Source organism: Panthera leo, chromosome A1 (assembly GCF_018350215.1).
Source record: "Panthera leo isolate Ple1 chromosome A1, P.leo_Ple1_pat1.1, whole genome shotgun sequence".
Classification (NCBI taxonomy): Eukaryota; Metazoa; Chordata; class Mammalia; order Carnivora; family Felidae; genus Panthera; species Panthera leo.
In genome coordinates, this window is record NC_056679.1 from 84,907,159 (window position 1) to 84,918,857 (window position 11,699).

The 11,699-nt window shown below is 40.6% G+C and overlaps 1 protein-coding gene across 6 annotated transcripts in view; it reads left to right on the forward strand.

Moving 5' to 3' along the window:
• The window catches only part of PGBD2 (piggyBac transposable element derived 2), a 36,684-nt gene extending 34,104 nt beyond the window's left edge, over positions 1-2,580 (forward strand). For all 6 annotated transcript variants that reach the window (XM_042931358.1, XM_042931348.1, XM_042931342.1 and 3 more), the window contains one exon: positions 169-2,580. In XM_042931358.1, the coding sequence (XP_042787292.1) occupies positions 169-1,930 (1,762 nt within the window). In that variant the 3' untranslated portion in view covers positions 1,931-2,580. The remainder of the gene's footprint in view (positions 1-168) is intronic.
• The last annotated feature ends 9,119 nt before the right edge of the window (positions 2,581-11,699 follow it).

Consider the following 11,699-nt stretch of genomic DNA (forward strand, 5'->3'; position numbering starts at 1 on the left):
ATTCCCTTACCTGGTACTGTGCCTGGTGGTACTGGTTCCAAAATGCGGTTCAAGCTCAGGTGGTCTGCAGTGGGAGCGCCCTCCTCTCAGGTGATGCTTCAACAGAGTTTTCTGCTGAAACACTGTCTCCTGTGTGACCTCGCTTTATTTCGTTTCCTGTCATTGCAGCAATCCCACTGTTGGGAGAGATGCCAGTTCAAAGCTCAAGTCCATGAAGCTACTTGAGGTTCTGAATGCATTGGAGGAGGAGAGTCCTAGCCACCGCAGGGAAGAGATCTTCATTGCGCCACCTGACAATGCCTCAGGGGATTTCACTGATGAGGACTCAGGTGATGAAGATGGCCAGCGAGGCTCCCATGTGCCCGGTAGTGTGCTGCATGCCTCTGTTGTACCTGAGGACTCTGGCACTGAGGAGGAGGATGACGACCTGCAGCCACCACCAGCCATGAAGAGGCAGAAGGCAGTAGTGGAACCTCAGCGTGTTTGGATCAAAAGAGATATCCAGCCCAACTTCCGCAGCTGGACTCCATCAGATCCCCATATAGAGGATCTCAAAAGCCAGGAACTGAGTCCTGTAGGCCTATTTGAGTTGTTTTTTGATGAAGGAACTATTAATTTTATTGTTAATGAAACCAATCGTTATGCTTGGCAAAAAAATGTCAACCTTGGGCTCACAGCCCAGGAATTAAAGTGTGTTTTGGGAATTTTGATTTTAAGTGGGTATATATCCTATCCAAGGAGAAGGATGTTTTGGGAAACATCTCCTGATTCACATCATCATCTTGTGGCTGATGCAATTAGAAGGGACAGATTTGAACTGATCTTTTCATACCTGCATTTTGCAGATAATAATGAGCTGGATGAAAGTGATAGGTTTGCCAAGGTCAGGCCTCTCATTGTCCGAATGAATTGCAATTTCCAGAAGCACGCACCCTTGGAAGAGTTCTACAGCTTTGGTGAATCCATGTGTGAATACTTTGGACACCGGGGATCCAAACAGCTGCCAGCAGGGAAACCCATGCGTCTGGGCTACAAGATCTGGTGTGGGACAACCAGCAGGGGCTATCTGGTGTGGTTTGAGCCCTCACAGGGCACACTGTTCACCAAGTCAGACAGGGGCTTAGACTTAGGAGGTAGTATGGTGGTAAAATTTGTGGATGCTCTTCAGGAGCGTGGCTGTTTGCCATACCACATATTTTTTGACAAGGTTTTTACAAGTGTCAAACTCATGTCCATTTTGAGGAAAAAGGGGGTGAAGGCCACAGGAACTGTTCGTGAATACAGGACTGAGCGATGTCCCCTCAAAGATCCCAAAGAACTTAAGAAAATGAAGAGGGGTTCATTTGATTATAAAGTTGATGAGAGTGAGGAGATTATCGTGTGCCGCTGGCATGATAGCAGTGTGGTTAACATCTGCTCTAATGCTGTGGGCATAGAGCCAGTGGAGCTGACCAGCCATCATTCAGGAATAGCCAAAACACGGACCCAAGTCCATCAACCATCCCTGGTGAAGCTGTACCAGGAGAAAGTGGGGGGTGTCAGCCGGATGGACCAGAATATTGCCAAATACAAGGTAAAGATCCGGGGCATGAAGTGGTACTCAAGCTTCATTGGCTATGTCATTGATGCTGCCCTCAATAATGCTTGGCAACTACACAGGATCTGCAGCCATGATGCCCAGGTAGACCTCCTGGCCTTCCGGAGATATGTGGCCTGTGTGTACCTAGAGAGCAATGCTGACATGTCCTCCCAAGGGAGGCGAAGCAGACGGCTGGAAACTGAGAGCCGCTTTGACATGATTGGTCACTGGATCGTCCACCAGGACAAGAGGACTCGGTGTGCCCTTTGCCACTCGCAGACCAACACCCGCTGCGAGAAATGCCAGAAGGGTGTCCATGCCAAGTGTTTCAGGGAGTACCACATTCGGTGATGCAGAATGGACAGAGGGAGCCCTGTGGATGTTTGGTTTATAATGAAATGTTTACAGCTAATTTCATAAAGCAGATAGAGCACTTGTGTTTTATTTGTGTTAGAAAAACAACACCTGAATCGCTAATGATTTGGTCTTGTATTTTCTACCGACCTCCATTACAGTTATCTTTTTATTGTCTTCTGTGATACCTACATGTAACATAAATTAATATTTATATTGGTAATTATAGATGTTTGTAAATCTATAGATTATACTGTTACTTATTTCAAATAATGGGCCCCTTTTTATTCAAATAAAAAATTTCCTGTGGGTGATAGATGAGTCCTAGTTAGGAAAATCAAATAGAACCAAAAACTTGAGAGAAACTTTCATGAATAGTAAAAAGATTTTATAATTGTATACTATTGGTTTTAACATAAGATGAGACAATAGTGTGTAAGTATGGTATCAATATGATGAAAGAGATTTTAATCATAGTTATTTCACTTTAACACTAGCAAGCTGTTTAGGAATAGATAATCAGCTTTGTGTTTATCCAGAGGGCTAGATTTGTAGACTTTGTATTTCCTTGATAAAATTATTTTCCTAATACAAGTATATCCTTCTGGAATTCATTTTTATAACTAGTGTAAGATAGGTATCTGGTTTTTCCCCCTTAAGCAATGGTTTGCATCATTTATTAAAATATTTATATTTTCCCATTGATTTAAATTCTAATTTTATAAGGGGGGAGGAGTTAAGATGGTGGTGTAGTAAGGGGAACCTGGGCTAGTCTCAGTCCCTCAAACACAGCTCAATCAACATCAAATCATTTTAAACACCTAGGAAATTGACCTGAGGATTAAAAGAACAGTCTGCATAATTTGAGGGAGAGAACATGGCAGGTGTGGAGAGGAGATTTGGGGGAGAGAAAAGCCATGGTGCTGCAGAAGGGATGGGAGTCCTACTTGCAGAGAGGAGAAAGGGAAGTGGGGAGAGAGTAGTGTGTCAGATTCGCATAAGAAAAGCAATCCCCCAAAACCATTGATGGGGGAATTGTGAGGAACTGAATATCCCAAGGTTTTGCAAACAGTGGAGGTGAAATTCTGAGTTTTTGGAAGTCTGTGCTGTTTGCTGTAATAGATCTGGATGGGCAGCAGTGCTCCTGGGGAGAAGGAGGGGAAGCCCAAGAGCAGACAGTGGACAGTGTGGTGCAAAGATCCCTTTGGTCTCACTGGGAGAGAAAGTTCTCCTTCCCCAAGTGTATTTGGAAGAGACTATAATGCCTTTCCAAGGACAAAAGACCCAGCTGGCACCTTTGAACATGTATTCAACAGCAAGGGACAGGGGCACATGCATAGGGTGGATAAAGTGGTCGTAGCTTTTCGTTGTGCTTCACCATAAACTCTAGGCACCAGAATGGCCATGGGACTGCTTTTCTGGGACAGAATAGTACCAGATGCAGTGCTGTGAAGCTCTCCTCTGAAGTGGGGGAGCGGGTCTGTGCCTTGCCTGGTCCTTTAAAATTTGAGAGTTGGGAATCCCAGTTGTATGCCATAGATAAAACACTGGAGAGCTGTGGCACCAGGCAAGTTGATGGCCCAGGCACAAAAGGGGAAGAATCTGATGAACCATGGGTCACAGGAGAGGAGATTGGTTGCTTGTCTGTGAGGGCTACCTGAACAGCTGCAGGTTCCATCTTTTCTGCCTGGGGAAAAGAGAGTGGTATGGTACCGTCTACCCCCACCTACCAGCCCATCACACCAGCCCATCATACACAGCACTCCTAATTGAGGCTACAGCTACTTATACCAAAGCCTGGCCCCCTGGCCCCTACAATGGTTATCTTACAGGGGCAGGTCTAATTGTGAGCCAGTGCACTGGGCTTTTCCCCCAGAGGAACAACACAGGCTCCCCCACATGCACTAAGTCTAATGATCATAGAGTGCTCCAAAGCATCAGCATCAGTTATGCTGGAAACAAGAAGAGGCCTTTTTTTTTTTTTTTTTTTTTTTTTAATCAGGCCTATAGGTTTTTTTTTGTTTCCTTTTCTCATGTTTTGAAACTGACTACTTTTTCTTTTTTTTTATTCTTGAATTCAGCTTATATAGTATTTTGTCTGTGTATTTGGGTTTTTTTGTTTTTTTGTTTTTTGGTTGCTATACCTTTTTTTTTTTGGATAAGGCCTTTTTGTTTTCGTTAATTTGTATTGTTTTTTAAATCGGGCTTATTTTGGGGCACCTGGGTGGCTCAGTCGGTTAAGCGGCCGACTTCGGCTCAGGTCACGATCTTACGGTCCGTGAGTTCGAGCCCCGCGTCGGGCTCTGTGCTGACAGCTCAGAGCCTGGAGCCTGTTTCAGATTCTGTGTCTCCCTCTCTCTGACCCTCCCCCATTCATGCTCTGTCTCCCTCTGTCTCAAAAATAAATAAACGTTAAAAAAAAAAAATTAAATCGGGCTTATTTTAATAAGTCAAAAGCATACCTGGTTAAAGGTCCAAACACTCCCTGCTACAGGTAAGGAGGAACTCTACAGAGGACTGACGTGGGGGAAAGAGCAGCCAAATCACAACAGGAGATGTATGGTGCACACACCATACACCAGAAACACTTCCTGAAGTACAAGGCCCTGGAGAGTGTATAACGCTTAATATAGTATTATATCCAGGAACAGGAAGCCTAACAAACTTTCATAACACACCAAAACCAGAAACCTAGACAGAATGACAAGATGATTCTTCCACAAAGAAAGATCAAGAAGAAACCACAGGCATGGATTTGTTCAAAACAGATATAAGTAATATATCTGAAGGAGAATTTGGAACGACAGTCATAACTAGTTGGACTTGAAACAAAACAAAACAAAACAAAACATAGAAGGCTCCAGAGAAACCATGGCTGTAGAGGTAAAAGAGCTAAAAACTAGTCAGTCTGAAATGAATAATGCTATAACTGAGATCAAAACTGACTGGGTGTAATTACAACGAGGATGAAAGAAGCAGAGGATTGAATAGGTGATACAGAAGGTAAAATTATAGAAAATAATGAGCCAGAAAAGGAGAGGGGAATAAAACTATTAGATCACAAATATAAACTTAGGGAACTCAGTGATTCTACAAAGTGCAATAATATCCATCTCATAAGAGTCAAAGAATAGCAGGGAAAAGTGATAGAAGATTTATTTGAATAAGTTATAGCTGAGAAATTCCTTGATATTCGGAAAGGAACAGGCATTCAAATCCAAGAGTCACAGAGAACTCCCCTCAAAATCAACAAAAACAGGTCAAAACCACGACATATAATGAAACTTGCAAAATGCAAAGATAAAGAGAATTCTGAAAGCAGCTAAAGACAAAAGGTCCTTAACCTACAAGGGTAGACACATGAGGTTAGAAGCAGACAAGTCAACAGTATCTTGGAAGGCCAGAAGGGAGTGATATGATATATTTAATGTGCTAAATGTGAAAAATATGCAACCAACAATACTTCCTCCGGCAAGACTATCATTCAGAACAGAAGGATATCTGAAGAGATTCTAAGAATCTGTAGATTCTTAGCAAAACTCCTTAGCAAAAGCTATAGGAGTTTGTGAACAATAAAACAGTTCTCGAAGAATTACTTTAAACTTTATTTAAATTCAAGTTAGTTAACCTACAGTGTAGTGTTGGTTTCAGGAGAGCCCGGTGATTGATCACTTACATATAGCATCCAGTGCTCCTCCCAATAGGTGTCCTCCTTAATGCCCATCACGCATTTTTTTTAAATTTATTTATTTTGAGACAGAGAAAGAGAGCAACATTGGCAGGGGAGGGACAGGGGGTGGGGGGAGGAATCCCAAGCAGGTTCCATACTGTCAGTACCCAGAGCCCAACATGGGGCTTGATCTCATGAATCATGAGATCATGACCTGAGCCGAAATCAAGTGTTGGACACTTAACCAATTGAGCCACCCAGGCACCCCTGCCTGTAAGCCATTTAACCCATCCCCACCAACCTCCCCTCAAGCAACCCTCAGTTTGTTCTCTGTATTTGAGTCTTTTATGTTTTATCTCTCTTTGTATTTTTATCTTTTCCCCCCCTTCTCCCTTATCTGTTGTGTTTCTTAAATTCCACATGAGTGAAATCATATGATATTTGTCTTTCTCTACTGACTTATCTCATTTAACATAATACTTTCTAGTTCCATCCTTGCCTTATTGCAAATGGCAAGATTTCATTCCTTTTCATTGCCAAGTAGTATTCCATTGCATATATATACCACATCTTCTTTGCCATTGGTCAATTGATGGGCATTTAGGCTCTTTCTGTAATTTGGCAATTGTTGATACTAGTGCTATAAACAATAGGGTGCCTGTGCCCCTGCAAATCAGCATATTTCTATCATTTGGATAAATAATAATGAAATTGCTGGGTTGCAGGGTAGTTCTTTTTTTAGTTTTTTGAGGAACCTCCACACTGTTTTCCAGAATGGCCATATCAGTTTGCATTCCCACTGAGAATGCAAAAGGGTCGCCCTTTCTCCTCATCCTCGCCAATATCTATTGTTTCCTGAGTTGTTAATTTTAGCCATTCTGACTGGTGTCTCACTGTGGTTTTGCTTTGTATTTTCCTGATGCTGAGTGATGTTGAGTATCTTTTCATGTGTCTGTTAGCCATCTGGGTGTCTTTGGAAAGTGGCTATTCATGTCTTCTGCTCTTGTCATGTGTCTGTTAGCCATCTGGGTGTCTTCTTTGGAAAGTGGCTATTCATGTCTTCTGCCCATTTCACTGGATTATTTGATTTTGGGCGTTGTTTGGTAAGTTTTATACATTTTGGGTACTGACCCATTATCTGATATTTCATTTCCAAATATCTTCTTCCATTCCATCAGTTACCTTTTAATTTTTTTGTTTCGTTCACTGTGCAGAAGCTTATTTTGATGAGGTCCCAATGCTTCATTTTTATTTTAATTTTGTTGAGGAACCTCCATACTATTTTCCAGAAAGGCTGCACCAGATTGTGACTTTTCATGTGTCTATTAGCCATCTGGATGACTTCTTTGAAAAAGTGTCTGTTCATGTCTTTTGCCCATTTCTTCACTGGATTATTTGTTTCTTGGGTGTTGAGTTTGATAAGTTCTTTATAGATTTTGGATACAACCTTTCACCCGATTACACATTTGCAAATATCTTCTCCAATTCCGTCAGGTTACTTTTAGTTATCTTGATTGTTCCCTTTTCTGTGCAGAAGCTTTTTATCTTGATGAGGTCCCAATAATTCACTTTTGGGTTTGTTTCCCTTGCCCCCAGAGACATAAGAAGTTGCTGTGACTGAGGTTGAAAGAGTAGACCTAGACCGGCCGACTCCATTTTGTTCTATGTCCTCCATCTTGAGTGACTATGTCCCCAACATGGCCCCCTTTCCGGAAAAACCACGGAAAGAAATTCCTGCTCAAATCTCAGACCATGCCTCCTCCCCTTGAGTAACTTCCTGCTCACCAGTTCAAACTTCCCGTTCAAACCACGCCCAGCAACCTGCACAACAGGACTCTGACCCTTCCCCAGCCAATTAGCTAAGGCCCCCCAACTGCCCCTAGATCCCTATAAAACCTTTGTGCTTTTGAAACATGCTCTCTCTCTCTCTGGCATCTCACCACTGCGTAGGTGCATGTAGGGGATTGAGCTCGAGCTAGCTCGAATAAAGGCTCTTTGCTTTTACCTCAGACTCGGCTCCCTGGTGGTCTTCGGGGATCACGAATTCTGGGCATAACAAAGTCAAAGAGGATTGTTGCCTGTTTTCTCCTCTAGGATTTTGATGGTTTCCTGTCACATTTAGGTCTTTCATCCATTTTGAATTTACTTTTGTGTATGGTGTAAGAAAGTGGTCCAGCTTCAGTCTTCTGCATGTCCCTGTTCAGTTTTCCCAAAACAATTTGCCAAAGAGACTTCTTTTTTTCCTTTGGATATCCTTTCCTACTTTTTGAAGGTTAATTGGGCATACATTTGTGGAACCATTTCTTTGTTCCCTATTCTGTTCCATTGATCTATGTGTCTATTTTTGTGCGAGTACCATACCATCCTGATGATTACAGCTTTGTAATACAGCTTGAAGTTCAGAATTGTGATGCCTCCAACATTGGTTTTCTTTTTCAACATTACTTTGGTTATTTGGGGTCTTTTCTGGTTCAATACAAACTTTAAAATCATTTGTTCCAACTCTGTTGTTGCAGGGAGTATGGCCGGAGTCACAAAGATGAGTCCGCACACAAAGTGCAGTTAAGTGAAGGTCCTCATACTCCAGTCTGAATGAGGCACTGACTCCAGAATGAAGCCTCTTTTTATTAGGATAATTCCTAAAGACTATGTGCATAAAGTCAGCTAAGCAAGTGTGTTAATCAATCTAATAGTTTAGCTTTTCAAGGTTGAATTTCAAGTTAATTGGTTTCTATAACACTAGGAAGTGTCAGGTGTGAAGGAGGATCCGGCCCTGGGCAATGTTAATGACTCTAGGCATTCCTTAGGAGCCAAAGCCAAGCTGTAGCCACCTCGCATTCAGCTGTGTAAACATGTCCTAAGGCCTTGCACCTTCTCCAGCCCTTCCCTTTTGAAGTCTTTTCCTTTGATGCTTCTCTCCTGCATCTCCCACTCTGTGAAGAATGCTGTCGTTATTTTGATAGGGATTGCATGAATGTGTGGGTTGCTATGGATAGTATCAACATTTTAACACTATTTGTTCTTCTAATCCATGAGCATGGAATGTTTTTCTATTTCCATTTCTTTGTATCTTCTTCAATTTCTTTCTGAGTTTTCTATAGTTTTCAGTGTACAGATCTTTAACTTCTTTGGATAAGTTTATTCCTGGGTATTTTATGGTTTTTGGTTCAACTATCAATGGGATCGATTCCTTGAATTCTCTTTCTGCAGCTTTATTATTGGTGTATAGAAATGCAACTAATTATGTTGATTTTATATGCTGTGACTTAGCTGAATTCATGTATCAGTTCTAGCAATTAATTGGTGGAGTCTAGGTTTTCCACATAGAGTATCATGTCATCTGCCAAGAATGAAAGCTTAACTTCTTCATTGTCAATTGGTATCCTTTTATTTCCTTTTGTTGTCTGATGGTGAGGTTAGGACCTCCAAGTAGTATGTTGAACAACAGTGGTGAGAGTGGACATCCCTGTCCTGTTCCTGATCTCTCAGTTTTTCCCCATTGAAGATGATAATAGCCGTGGGTCTTTCAAATGTGGCCATTATGATGTTGAGGTATGTTCCTTCTATCCCTACTTTCTTGAGGGTTTTTCTTATCAAGAAAGGATGCTGTATTTTGTCAAATACTTTTTCTGCATCTATTGAGACCATCATATGGTTTTTATCCTTTCTTCTACTAATGTGGTGTATCACGTTGATTGATTTACAAACATTGAACCAGCTCTGTAGCCCAAGAATAAATTCCACTTACTCATGGTGAATAATTATAATGTAGTGTTGAATTTGATTTTCTTTTTTCTTTTTTTTTATTTTTTTAACGTTTATTTATTTTTGAGACAGAGAGAGACAGAGCATGAATGGGGGAGGGTCAGAGAGAGAGGGAGACACAGAATCTGAAACAGGCTCCAGGCTCTGAGCAGTCAGCACAGAGCCTGACGCGGGGCTTGAACTCATGGACCACGAGATCATGACCTGAGCCGAAGTCGGACGCTTAACCGACTGAGCCACCCAGGCGCCCCTTGAATTTGATTTTCTAGTATCTTGTTGAGAATTTTTGCATCCACTTTCATTAGGGATATTGGCCTGTAATTCTCCTTTTTAATGGGGTCTTTGACTGGTTTTGGAATCAAGGTAATGGTGGCTTCATAGCTGAGCTGGAAGCTTTTCTCCCATTTCTATTTTTTTGGAACAGTTTGAGAAGAATAAGAATTAACTAACTCTTCTTTAAATATCTGGTAGAACTTCCCTGGGAAGCCATAAAGCTTATTGTTGGGATATTTTTAATTATTCAGTTTCTTTGCCAGTTATGAGTCTGTTCAAATTTTTCATTTCTTTCTGTTTCAGCTTTGGTAGTTTATGAATTTCTAGTAATTGATCCATTTCTTCCAAATTGCCCTGTTTGTTGGCATATAATTTTCATAGTATTCTCTTATAATTACTTGTACTTCTGTGTTGTTTGTTGTAATCTCTCTTCTTTCATTCATGATTTTATCTATTTGGGTCCATTCTGTTTTCTTTGTGATAAGTTGGCTAGTGGTCTATCAATTTTGTTTATTCTTTCAAAGAGCCATCTCTTAGTTTTCATTGATGTGTTCTACTGTGGGTTTTCTTGTTTGTTTGTTTTTATATCATTTATTTCTGCTCTAATCTTCATTATTTTCTTCTGCTTCTGGCTTAGGCTTTCTTTGCTGCTCTTTTCTAGCTCTTTTAGGGTATAAGATTAGGTTGCATATCTGAGACCTTTATTTCTTCTTGAGACAGGTCTGAATTGCAATGTATTTTACCCTTAGAACTTCCTTTGCTGCACTTCAAAGGGTTTGGACTGAATTTTTATTTTCATTTGCTTCCATGTATTTTTTGTTTTTTCTTTAATTTCTTGGTTAACCAACTTATTTTTAGTAGGATATTTTTTTAACCTCCATGTATTTTTGAGGGTGTTGTCTTGTAGTTGATTTCAAGTTTCATAGTGTTGTGATCTGAAAATATGCACAGTATGATCTTGATCTTTTTGTCCATGTTGTAGGCTGATTTGTGACCCAGTATGTGATCTCTTCTAGAGAATGCTCCATGTGCACTCAAGAATAATGTGTATTAGTCTGCTTTAGAATGAAAATTCTGAATATATCTGTTACATCCATCTCTTCCAGTGTATCTTTCTAAGCCATTGTTTTCTTGTTTTTCTGCTTAGTTGATCTGTCCATTGTTATAAGTGGATTTTAAAGTCCCCTACTCCTATGGTGTTATTATCAATGTGTTTCTTTATGTTCATAATTAATCGATTTATATATTTCATTCTCTCAAGTTGGGGGCATAAATATTGGCATTTGTTACATTTTCTTGATGGATAGACCCCTTACTTATGATATAATGGCCTACTTCATCTCTTGTTATGGATTTTCTTTTAAAATCTAGTTTGTCTGATATAAGAATGGCTATTCTGCCTTTCTTTTGACCTCCATTACCATGATATATGATTCTACATCTCCTCACTTTCAATCTGGTGTCCTTAGGTCTAAAATGAGTCTCTTGCAGGAAGAATATATATTGATCTTGTTTTTTGATCCACTTATACGCTATGTCTTTTTTTTTTTTTTTTTAGTTTATACATTTATTTTTAGAGAGCGAGCGAGATGGGGCAGAGAGAGAGATAGATATGGAGAAACCTAGCAGGCTCTGCACTGTCAGTGCAGAGTCTGATGTGGTTCTTGAACTCACAAACTGAGAGATCATGACCTGAGCCAAAGTCGGATGCTTAACTGACTAAACTACCCAGGCGCACCTGCCATATGTCTTTTGACTGGAGCATTCAGTCCATTTTCATTCAGAGTGATTGTGAAAAATATGAATTTAGTGCCATTGTGTTTCCTGTAGAGTTGGTGTTTCTGGTGACGTTATCTGGCCCTTTTTAGTGTTTGTTGCTTTGGCCTTCTGGGTTTTTTTCTCCACTCAGAGAGTCCCCCTTAAAATTTCTTCCAGGGCTGGATTAGTTCTCAGAAACTCCTTTCATTTTTGTTTGTCTGGGAAAGTCTGTATCTTTCTATTCAGAGTGACAGCTTTGCTGGATAAGGATTCTTGGCTGCATATTTTTCCCATTCAGAA